Source organism: Dendrobates tinctorius, unplaced genomic scaffold, assembly GCF_039654945.1.
Source record: "Dendrobates tinctorius isolate UK_male_01 unplaced genomic scaffold, ASM3965494v1 ptg000046l, whole genome shotgun sequence".
Classification (NCBI taxonomy): Eukaryota; Metazoa; Chordata; class Amphibia; order Anura; family Dendrobatidae; genus Dendrobates; species Dendrobates tinctorius.
The window spans coordinates 34512128-34524882 of record NW_027361714.1 but is presented as its reverse complement, the minus strand read 5'-3'; the positions used below and the strand labels follow the sequence as shown (position 1 = coordinate 34524882).

The 12755-nt window shown below is 44.9% G+C and overlaps 1 protein-coding gene across 3 annotated transcripts in view; it reads right to left on the bottom strand.

The window, feature by feature from the left end:
• AKAP7 (A-kinase anchoring protein 7) overlaps positions 1-12755 on the bottom strand; it is a 271894-nt gene that overhangs the window by 150488 nt on the left and 108651 nt on the right. For all 3 annotated transcript variants that reach the window (XM_073575814.1, XM_073575812.1, XM_073575813.1), the window contains exons 4-6: positions 4437-4573; positions 1767-1927; positions 70-182 (exon numbers count right to left, since the gene is read on the bottom strand). In XM_073575814.1, coding sequence (XP_073431915.1) covers positions 70-182; positions 1767-1927; positions 4437-4573 — 411 coding nt within the window. The remainder of the gene's footprint in view (positions 1-69; positions 183-1766; positions 1928-4436; positions 4574-12755) is intronic.

Sequence of the window (12755 nt, the reverse complement as noted above, 5' to 3'; positions counted from 1 at the left end):
TCCAAGGATTTTCTCCAAAAGGTTTATGACTCCTATTATACATTTGTGGAACATGTAATTGGAGCTCACCTGCTTGCGCAGCTTCGGTGCTTTTGATAACTTCATGAAGGTCAAATGCGGCACAAAATCTTTACTTCCAGTTACAGAAATACCTTTTTCCATAAATATATTTCCTGTGGTTTCTGTTGAGACTTTTTAAAATTAGTTTTTTTTATTTTTTTATTTACACATTAACATCCACACTGTATGTTCAATGTGATACTAAGAACTATGACAACTGAACTCAGAAATGTAAAGGGTTTTCCCACAAAGTACATTTTAATTAATAGATCTTGGAATAATAATTTCCACAACTGGATGTGTATAAATAAAATGTCCCTGTGCTGAGATAATCTTATAAATGTGCCCCTGCTGTGTACTGTGTAATGGCTGTGTCTGACCGTACAGGAACATGGTTTGATCAAACCTCATACTGCGGGGAGAAAATAAACTTTATTGTCCCCGACAGTCTTCGGGTTCAGTCACTTCTCTGATTATAGAGTGCAGAAGCTGTAACTGCGCCCCCGGCACTGACTGACACTTGCTCTGCATTGGGGCCGGCTATCAGTTAGCGCCAGGGGCACGGTTACAGCTACTGCTCTCTATATACAGAGCGGTGACTGAACCTGCGCCAGCGTCGCCCCGTGAGTGAAACTGGAATGCTGTGGGGGGGGGGGGGGGGGGTGAATAAAGTTAAATTAATGCTGCAGGGAGAAAATTAAGTGCAGACACTAAGCAATTTAATAATGTTATTAACTTTCAGATTAACCTCATATCAGCAGGTTAATAGCATTTTTTTATGGTGCCAGGTTCCCTTAAGATTTGCTAGGTGGGGGGGGGGAATTAAAGTTTTGAGAATTGTGTCCCCAACAGCCTTAACCATTCCACCATACTAGGCTTCCATATAATAGATGTAGAAGTGGCACAAACCCCTCTATTGAGGCATATCCGAACTATGCAGAGCCATGAAATAATATTTTGTTTTCTGGTCAAGTTGATAATGGTGTATGAATTTCTTTACATTAAAAATTATAAATGATCCATACACATCTCTAGTCTGTGTAAGAAAAAAAAACCATGAACGATGGAATGCTGCATGAGATCACCTGATAAGTGTCCAGGTACAAAAAGCATTTTTTGCCCATCTGTACTGAAACAAGATACATGGCATCATTTGTTGCTAATATGGCACCACTTAAAGGGAATCAGTCACACTATAAACGCAATCCGAGCATGGTATACAGAAGGAAAAGCAAAGAAAAATTATATATAGATTTGTCATAAAAGATTCAGCAGTATTTTATTCACTGAAATCCCTGGTGTTTGTATGCATAGGAGTTCAGTGGGTTGTTCTACTCAGAGACCGCTATCTCTGGATGTAAAGACATGCAGGGAAGTCTGTTAATCATTGAAAAGGACCACCCACTGGACTCCTGCATACAAACACCAGGGAGTTCAATAAATACAATATTTACTAAAGATTTTATCACAAAAATGTACATCGATCTGATCAGCTCCTCCTGCTCTATAACTCTCTGTTCATGCAGATCAAATACCATTTTCAATATAACAGGTTCTCTTTAAATAACACTGACCAACTACTGTCTATCTGTAATTTGCTGGTTAATATGAAAATACAGATGTGAAGAATGTATTATAAAATAGCCTTACATTCCTGTACAAAGCAATTTTATAATTTGTATTCCAACAGAAAAAGCTATCCTCACCAGCGATCTGTTTAAGAGCAGCTATGGAGGCTTCATTTGTTACATTTACATATGCAACTTGATGCCTAAAGTCAGAGATTCCACAAAATGGCAGAACTAAAAGGTTTCCCTGAAGGGTTTCTTCAATTGGCTTTTTGCTATCCAAAAGTGCACTTGTTGCTCTGCAAAAGTAAGATAATAAACAATAGTAAATTCAAAAAATAAATGTATTAATTCTTTTAAGATTTATATTATAATTAGAAAACTGTGGTCATGATGGTACATTTAATGAAGCACTCCCAATTTTTTTCTTTAATCCTGTTTAACTACCTATATACACTCACTGGCCACTTTATTAGGTACACCTGTCCAACTGTGTGTTAAGACTTAATTTCTAATCAGCCAATCACATGGCGGCAACTCAGTGCATTTAGGCATGTTGACATGGTCAAGACAATCTCCTGCAGTTCAAACCGAGCATCAGTATGGGGAAGAAAGGTGATTTGAGTGCCTTTGAACGTGGCATGATTGTTGGTGCCAGAAGGGCTGGTCAGAGTATTTCAGAAACTGCTGATCTACTGGGATTTTCACGCACAACCATCTCTAGGGTTTACAGAGAATGGTCCGAAAAAGAAAAAAAATCCAGTGAGCGGCAGTTCTGTGGCCGGAAATGCCTTGTTGATGCCAGAGATCAGAGGAGAATGGGCATACTGGTTCGAGCTGATAGAAAGGCAACAGTGACTCAAATTGCCACCCGTTACAACCAAGGTAGGCAGAAGAGCATCTCTGAACGCACAGTGCGTCGAACTTTGAGGCAGATGGGCTACAGCAGCAGAAGACCACACTGGGTACCACTCCTCTCAGCTAAGAACAGGAAACTGAGGCTACAATTTGCACAAGCTCATCGAAATTGGACAGTAGAAGATTGGAAAAACGTTGCCTGGTCTGATGAGTCTCGATTTCTGCTGCGACATTCGGATGGTAGGGTCAGAATTTGGCGTAAACAACATGAAAGCATGGATCCATCCTGCCTTGTATCAACGGTTCAGGCTGGTGGTGGTGGTGTCATGGTGTGGGGAATTTTTTCTTGGCACTCTTTGGGCCCCTTGGTACCAATTGAGCATCGTTGCAACGCCACAGCCTACCTGAGTATTGTTGCTGACCATGTCCATCCCTTTATGACCACAATGTACCCAACATCTGATGGCTACTTTCAGCAGGATAATGCGCCATGTCATAAAGCTCGAATCATCTCAGATTGGTTTCTTGAACATGACAATGAGTTCACTGTACTCAAATGGCCTCCTCAGTCACCAGATCTCAATCCAATAGAGCATCTTTGGGATGTGGTGGAACGGGAGATTCGCATCAGGGATGTGCAGCCGACAAATCTGCGCCAACTGTGTGATGCCATCATGTCAATATGGTCCAAAATCTCTGAGGAATGCTTCCAGCACCTTGTTGAATCTCTGCCACGAAGAATTGAGGCAGTTCTGAAGGCAAAAGGGGGTCCAACCCGTTACTAGCATGGTGTACCTAATAAAGTGGCCAGTGAGTGTATATGTAATGTAGTGTAGGCGAGTGCAAACATGACTGCTATATAGGGCTATATATACTGTAAGTGAGTAGCATAAATAAATGCCTATACACAACATTGATCTCTTGGGAACTATGGATTCAGGTATTTATGTTACTATCTTATATAGCGCTTTACATCATCATCATTTGCAGGACCTGGTTACATCCACTGTGTGAGACAGTGACCGGCATTATTGTGAATGGCCGGTATGTGTCACAAAGGTGGTGGTCCTCTGCGCTGTAAGCCTGGAAGGTTTCTCTGGGACCTGTAGTTCCACAAGCCTTTTTTAGTTTATGAGAGCTGGGCTTGCAGATTAGCCGGAGAGCTGGGTGGGTCTGGCTAACCACCTACCCCCCATCAATGGTTGTGTCTCATGGGATATGAGACTGCTGTTTGGTCACATGGTTTCTGTGTTGGAAGGTCCAGGAAAAAGACAGGTTTCCTGGAAAGCACATGGAGGAGGACATGTGCCTGCAGAGTCTGTAACGGCTATCCAAGTTGAGGAAAACTACCGTCCTTCTGAGGGTCTGGAACTGACGGATAAGAGCTTGCCGAGCAAGTCATAGTACGGGTCAGTGATCCCAGTAAGGCAGTTTCCCTGGAAGCCAGGACTGACTAGAAGTCAGCGTGTGGAGAGGAGCTCCTGGAAGGTAACCACGGACAAGGGGGTTGTAGGAAAGGCAGACAGGTGTATCTGCTATTGGAACAGTCTGGTGGTCATAACATGTTCCACTGATGTAATGAAGTGGACTGTACGTTATGCGGGTTTATACTGTGTAAATAAACCGCATGAACTGTTAAAGTGGAAAATCATTCCTGTGTGCCTTAATCACGCTGCCGAGTGTTCCCAACACATTCAGTGAGCGCCATCTCACAACTAATAAAGTGATAGCTAGTTGCTAGTGTTCGTAACCATGGATACCTAAAGTCCTGCAATGCCTGCACATGAGGAAAGACATGGTCAATAAAAAAACCTATACTACATTTTTAATTGGAGGTATTTGCTAATATTATTACACCGAATACATATTGGGATTGGATCTTGGAGATGGGAATCCACAGTACCAGTTAACAGCACAGCTTGCCATATGTTCAGTCTTGGATCTACTTACAGAGCAACTTCCTCTTCACTGGCTAAGTGCATCACAAAGAGCGTCAAGTGGAAAGACCCCCGAGGAATGATGGCACTGGAGAGTCTGTCATCTTTTTCCAGTACAGAATTCTGAATAGTCTGAATGTCATCAAGAATCTGGTCATGTGCAGAAAAAAAGAAAACATTTATGTGAAATAAATACTTACCTCCCAGACCAGTACCAGTCTTCCATTTTAAACATAAATAATGTCACGTGACCGCTGCAGCCAATCAGCTTCACTATTCTGCTCAAAGCTTTGAAGGCTGCAGCCAATGAGCTGCTGACTGTTAAGTTATGTTGTTTGTGTCAGGTGAGTGGTGGTGGAAACAGCATGAAATTGAAGGAATGGCACTAATCTGGAAGGTATGTATGCAGACTTCTTTTCTTCTTGGGCTATTAATAAGGGGTTGCCCAGTAGTGGACAAACTCTTAAATAAATTAACACAATTATACGTTTGAGAAAGGATTCATGACAAGTACATTTAACCATAAATAAAATGTTTTATTCATACATATATCAGCAGGACAGATGTTTGAATAGCTGCCAGTAAATGCATTAAGGGTCCACAGGGACATGAATCTTTCATTACCTTCTAGTAGCCTGACCATGTAAAAATCATGGGCATCCTATACATAGAATATTCTATTTCAACTTAACAAATCCCTTGTAAAAGAAGGGTGGTGTGATATTGATTACCAATCCTAAGGATAGGCCATAAATATTAAAGGGCTGCACAAACCCTTTAATAGTGGTTTGATGCTTACTGGTCAGTGGCATTTCTTAGGAATACACTATCACATCTTTAGATGGTCTCTACAGTTCAAGGAGGAGTGCTTACAACGCACTGTATCTGAGCTAGGGTTTCCGTCACTACGCTTCTCCTGATGTAAATGAATGGGTGAGCTCAGTGATGAAGAGATAATTAACTTATTGTTTGAAAGTCAATGCATTTCAGGGTTTGTCTGACCCCTTCTGAAGGACAAATTAGTATACATCTTTCAATAGAACATCATATTTATAGCAAAAATTAACTAGAAAAGAGTGCTAAACCAGGATGATGTCATAAAAACGGACATGTCTATAATGTCACAGGTCATTTCAGGTTAATAAACGGTAATTAGACCTACCGGTAATTGTGTTTCCAGGAATGCATCCTCACAGCACCATGGAGGACGTCCTTCTTATCCACAGTGGGACAGGAAACCACAAGAGTTTAAAAGGACCCTCCCCCTACCACCCTTCAGTGATTTTCCAAAGTAACACATCCGGATTGATGCAAAAAAGAGAATTTTAATCAAACAGGAATTCGTCATACAAATGTTACATCACATTAGTATGGAGCGATTACAATAGGGAGGGAACTGATAGTGCTGTCAGGATGGATTCCTGGAAAAACAATTACCGGTAGGTCTAATTACCATTTTCCAGGTGACCAAATGACAGCACCATGGAGAAGTACCAAAAGAATTGGTCCTAGGGTTGGACTACCACATGAAGCACCTTTCTGCCGAATGCTAATTGTGTCGACACTACATCTAGCTTATAATGACTAGACAAGGTACTGAGGCTGGACCAGGATGCGGCCCTGCAGATCTGTTCCGCTAAAGCCCCCCCCTTTCTCTGCCCATGAAGCGGCGACAGCCCTAGTTGAACGGGCTTTAAGACCCCCCTGGTGGACTTTTACTCTGTGCGTCATAGGCTAAGCTTATTGTGGATCTGATTCATGTCGCAATAGTGGACTTTGATGCTTTCTTCCCATTATTTGTACTGAATAAACAGATTATTATTCTGTCTCCAGGGCCTGGTTGCGTCCAGGTACTTGAGTACTGTCTCCCTAACATCCAGGTTATGGTAGGAACTTTCCTTCTGGTTTCTAGGAAGTTGGCAAAATGAAGGAAGCACCACCTCCTGATTCATATTTGAATCTGAGACGACTTTTGGGAGAAAGGCCGGGTCAAGTCTCAAAACTAGCCGATCGTCAAACACCTGCAGATAAGGGTTCTGAATAGACAGGGCCTGAAAGCTCTCCTAGCCTTTTTGCTGATGTGATGGCCACTAGGAATGCTGTCTTGAAAGAAAGATTACTAATCTCCAGGTCTTCCGCTAGATCGTACGGGTGTCTGCATAACGCATTAAGGACTAAATTAAGGTCCCAAGGAGGGACAGTTTTTCTTATTAAGGGTCTTAACCTCTGAATCGCCCTGGAGAATCGGGCTATCCAAGGGTGTGATGATAGGGAAGAGTCATAGAATACACTGAGGGCTGCCACCTGCACCCTTAGAGTACTGGGCCTAAGTCCTTTTCTGAACCCTGATTGTAAAAAGTCAAGGATCTTAGGGATATCAGGGTGGTCAGTATCAACTGTCGCCTCTCCACAGTAACTGCAGAATCTCTTCCAGATTTTCCTATAAATTGCAGAAGTCACTGGCTTCCTACTCGCTTGTAGGGTAGAGAGAACCTCATCTGTCAGACCCCTAGCTTTTAGGACCTGACGCTCAGGATACAGGCTGATAACTGGAGGGCTTCTGGGTTCTTGTGCAGAACCAGACCCTGGTGGAGGTCTCTTCTTCTTGGTAGAAGAATGGGTTCTTCTTCTGACATCTTATTTAGTAAGGGGAACCAACTCCTCTTCGGCCCAAAAGGTACCACTAGTATGACCGTGGCCCTGTCTTTCGTATATCTTTCTGAGAGTCCTTGGTATCAGTGCGAGAGGTGGGAATGCGTACAACAGACTACTGCTCCATGACTGTGAAAGGGCATCGATCCCCGCTGGGCCTCCCAGAGTGTTCAGGAAGGCCTTGACCTTTGCGTTCTGTCTGACCGCACAGAGATCTATATCTGGTCTTCCCCAGCGCTGGCATAGTTCATTGAACACCTCGTTGTTCAATTCCCTTCTGTTGCGACTACCTTCTTCCTGCTTAGGAAATCTGTGACCTGGTTTCTGGTACCCTCCAGGTGTACTGCCGAAATTGAGAGAACTGACTTCTCTGCCCACCTGAAGATCCGTCCTGCTAGACGTTGTAGTGCCGGATGTCTTGGACGGCCCGGATGACAGAGGAAGGCTACTGTCATTGTATTGTCTGACAGTACCTTCACGTGTTTGTTTTTCACTAAGGACTGGGCGGAAGATAGAACCTTCAAAACTGCGTGCAGTTCTCTGAAGTTTGAGGATTTCGTGTTGTCCTCCGGACTCCACTGTCCCTGGTAGTATCTTCCTTGGACGTATCCGCCCCATGACTGTTGACTTGCGTCCGTGGTGACTGTGACTTCCAGAGACTGAACCTACGAGACACCGGCCTGGAGATTCCTGGGGATGGTCCACCAATACAGGGACCTCTTGACCCGAGGGGATAGCCGTATCTGTCTAGCTAGCTCTGCTTCCTGTCCCAGGATGCTAGCTCCAGTTCACATAGGGAATGCAGGATGTCATTAGTCCCAGGATCTTCATCGCATCCCTGATGGAGACCCGGCTCCTCGCAAATTGACGAATCCTCTCTTCCATGCCTGTCTGTTTCTCTTCCGGTAGATAGAACCTTCTTGCCCCCGAGTCTAGCATAACTCCCAAAAATGTTATTCTTGGTTTTGGTACTAGATCTGACTTTCTCCAGTTTATGATCCAACCCAATTTCTGCAGAGTGGAGATCAACGACAGTCGATCCTGAGCTGATCTACAGAGTCTGCCACTACCAAAAAATAGTATAGGTAAGGGACTACCGTGATGTTCTGATTTCTTAGATAGGCAACCACCTCCACCATTAGCTTTGTGAAAACTCTGATGGCTGATGCTAGGCCAAAGGGGAGGCAGCGAAACTGATAATGGTAGATCCTGCCCTCCTTTTCCACTGCATATGAGGTATTTTTGGTGGCCTGAGTAAATTGGCACGTGGTAATATGCACTCTTTAGGTCTAGAGTGCACATTAGTACCCCTTTCCCTAAGAGGGGAATCGTGGATCTTATAGATTCCATCTTGAACCTCTTGTATTTTAACCATCTGTTTCGGGGTCTGAGGTTTATTATCGTTCTGGATTCCCCAGATGTTTTTTTTTTTAATTGAGAAGAGGCTTGAGTAATGCCCCCTGCCTTCTTCTTGAGCGGGTACCAGAACAATTGCTACTACGTCTAGGAGGTCCTGAATATCCGACCACATAGGGGAGACTAAAACGAGACGGGAGCTGGATACGAGAAATCTCTCCGGAGGTAAAGAGTCGAATTCTCTTTTGTACCCCTGAGAGATCACCTGCAGGTCCCAAGGACTTCTGGAAATCTCCTGCCAACCTTCCAGGAACCCGACTAGATGCCCCCTACCCTGGTGGCGTCATTTCCTTTGGGAACTTGATCCTGAGCCTGAGAAGATGGAATCTTTATTCCTGCCTCTGCTCTCTCCCCCTTTGGAATAGCTCCATCTTCCCGACTTCCCTTTCCCCCTGTAGTCTGTCCTCTGACTATAACGGGGCCTACGAAATGGCTGATATTTTCTGCGCTTTTCCTCCGGAAACCCCTTCTTTTCATCTGAGGCTTTCTCTAAAATATCATGGAGGACGGGCCCAAAGACCTTTCCCCCTGAGAAAGGAATAATAATAATCTTTATTTTTATATAGCGCTAACATATTCCGCAGCGCTTTACAGTTTGCACATTTTCATCACTGTCCCCGATGGGGCTCACAATCTAAATTCCCTATCAGTATGTCTTTGGAGTGTGGGAGGAAACCGGAGTGCCTCCCCACGCAAACACGAGAACATACAAACTCATTGCAGATGTTGTCCTTGGTGGGATTCCAACCCAGGACTCGAGCGCTGCAAGGCTGCAGTGCTAACCACTGAAATCCGTCTTGTGGTTGTTTAAACAAAATTAATCTAAATGGCATGGGCGGGGGCGCATGCGCAGTAGCATCTATCGCAAGCGAATACTACTGCACAAGCGCTGCCCTTTTACTGAAGCCAACCTTTTTTTGCCTCTAGCAAAATGGCACCTGGCAATGTTAGAGAAAAAAAAATTGGCTGCTGCAAAATGGCAGTGCTTGTGCAGTAGAATCTATTACTGCCAGTGACAATTTGCCAGAGGAAAAAAAAAAATGGCTGCAGTAAAATGTCGCCGCCGGCAGTGTTTGCGCAGTAGCATCCATCAGAATGCGATCGATGCTACAGCTAATGCGGCACCATTTTGATGAAGGTATTTTTTTTTTTACCTGGTAATATTATAGGCATAATGCTATACATGACATTGCGCAGGCACCGCTGCCATTTTGTTCAATGTAAAAAAAAATTTCTAAACCTATCATAGCATATCCATTATGTAAAATAGGGGACAGGTCACTGAGTGATCAGTGACCTGTCATAAGCCATACAGATGAATACCTAATCAGAGCACCACATGAAGACCCCCACAGGAGGCCCAAGAATCTCATTAACTCAAAACTGAAAATAAAGATCAAACATCAACCACAAGATGGATTTCCTCATCCAAGGTATCATTGTAATCGGTATGACGGTGTCTATAGTTAACTGACCACAATCCTGCTGACAGGTTCCCTTTAAACTTCAGACAAATTGTGTAATGTAGACTGGTCTCATCTTTAAAATACGAAAAGTTCTTATTGCCAAAGATAAGGAACGTTTCTAAAAAAAAAATAAAAAATGAAAAAAAGTGGCAAGAATTGAGCAGCACAAACCTGAACTCCATTTTTGAGATTCCATAGAAGTTACAATTGTGCAAAACATAATAAATGTATTCATTCCGAAAATGCCAGAATAGCTTGTGCAACAGGTTACGCCAGAGAATAGAGCAAAGCTTGTTCTTTGATTGCATATCCCCTGCCCAGCTTTTTAGCCATATGGCTCTTCTGGCTGCGTTGGACAGGGACTGACTTCTGGCCGCGAATCTGACAGACTCCGCAGAAGCATCAGCTAGGAAGCCAGTTCCCAGCTTTAGTAGGGGAAGGGATTTTAGGATAGACTCCATAGGAGTCTTAGCTGTCAGATGCTCCTCTAGATCTTCTACCCACAAATGCATAGAACGAGATTTTGCTGCTATATTTGCAAGTATGACAGCCGCCGAACTTTCCCAGGTTCTTTTCAAGAGCCCATCCATTTTTCAGTCCATAGACTCCTATAGATTAGAGAAGTCCTCAAAGGGGATGGCCGTTCTTTTGTATATCTTTGCTACCGGGATGTCTATTTTGGGAATATCATCCCAGGCTTTGACTTCCTCAGGGTCAAACGGTATGCGAAGTCTAAAGTCTCTGGGAATCGTCAGTCTTTTCTCTGCCTCTTCCCATTCCTCTAAGATCATAGATCGTATGTGGGAGTTCACTGGGAACACCTTTGAGGTCTGCGAACGTAGCTCCTCAAACATCTCATCTTGTACTGAGAGAGTTGTTGGGGGCTCCTCAATCTGCATAGTCTGTCTTACTGCTCCTAGGAGCTCGTCTGTGTCCCCAGATGAGAACAAGTATCTCTTTCCTTTCTCTGTGGGATCTCTGCTCACTTCCTCTTCCTCCAGCTCCTATTCGGAAAAGGCCTCTTCAGAAGAGGAATCCGATTCCCTCGGTCTCTTTTTGGATCCCTGGGGGTCCAACTGCGTGGGCTGAGGGTATACCAGACCCGATATCGAGGCCTGCACTTGCTCTCTGATAACAGACCTCATATTGCTCCTCCCCCCACGATCCGCATGGTGCATGCCCCACAGAGGGTTTTCTGCCAGGAATACTTTATCCTTACTGTCACAGTCCAATTCTTGGATCTGTGTCAGATTCTGGATTCCCTCATTTAAACCTTTTTTTTTCCTTTCAGGCCTCTGGGGCCTTAATATAAGTTTTTGCCGCCGGTTGCCACAGGTGTTATTACAGGTCTGATAGTTGTCTTTGCTTTATCTTTTGCCCCCGGTGGTCACTGGGGTTATTACATGTCTTTGGTTTCTCTGCTGATGGTGACCACTCCTCCTTTGCTATATAAGGTCACCTGATGTATCAGCTGGTGTTGGTGATAGCAGGTCCTTGGTGGATTCCAACCACGGTGAAGTTAGCAGCTGGCTCTGAGGTGTTGAGCCACTGCTGAAAGCTAATCCGGTGATGAACTCTGCTGCCCAGTGACTGCAGCAGAGAAAGATAAGTCTTTTGTTGTTTTCCCCCGTTTGGTGTATTTACGTTCGTGTGTATTAGTGCAGCGGTGGGACCAATATCCGCACTATCCAACTTCCTAGTAAAGGATAGGTGCAGGGAAAGTGAGGGAGTCAAGTATCCTGGTCAGCGACAGGTGAAGAGCCTGTATAGGGAACATTAGGAGTGTTCAGGGACACTGCCTCAGAGGAGTGCAGGAGGTCTCCACATCCCCGTTCCCTATTGCAGGGCCCACCGTTGTAACTGTTTCCCCGGAGTCCCCCTTTTGTCTTGTTGTTTCAGTTATCGACCTGCGGGTCGTGTCACACAGGACAGGTATACGTGACACAGTCTTGTTGTTTTAGTTACCGACCTGCGGGTCATGTCACACAGGACAGGTACACGTGACAGTTTATAACCAACCACTCATTTTCTCTGGTTAGCCATGGGCAAAGTTCAAACCTGTGACCAATTGCTTCTGATCCTCACTGAGGAGTGAGGTGCTGCACGGTGTGTTGGAGCAGCAGCAGTTGTCGGGGTCTGCGGCCTCCCCTCTGGCTCAACCAGAACGCCAATGTGCGGCTTTGGTGAATATGCCCCCTGTAGTCCCTGCTAGGGAGCAGAACTTGCTCATACACGCGGACGCACCCAGGCAGATGGGAGGAGTTGGTGTCCCCGAGGTGATGCTTGATGTTCCCCGTGGTGAGGGGGCACGTCCCTGTTGTGAGCAGACTGATAATTTGGTCCGCGGGGCTCACGACGAAACTTCTATACCTTCGAAGCTGCCCCCTCCTGGTCGTGTGGAGGAAGACGACTAGGGAGTGTATATTTCCTCCATATTCCCGTCCCCTTCTCCTGCAGTTGTGGCAGCAAGGGTGCTGCCAGGGAGTAGGGGCAAGTCGCAACCCTCACCACAAGCTACCCCTCAGAGTCGGAGTCCTCATAGGAGGGGGGGGCATAGATGAGTGGTTACCTCAGAGCCTTGTGGGGGTGTGAGTGTTACGACACGGGGGGACGCCTCGGTTGTCGGTTCTGTGAGGAGTTCACCATCTAGTGGCAAGAGAGTGAATGACAAACTTTCAGGTCCGGACCTGGGTGTGTACGTATTTGTATGGGTGTCTGCCATTCTCGCGCCAGCGAGTTATCAACTGGAGTTACCCTTTGTTATACCCAGTCGTAGCTCATTCCCCAGGTCAGCGCTC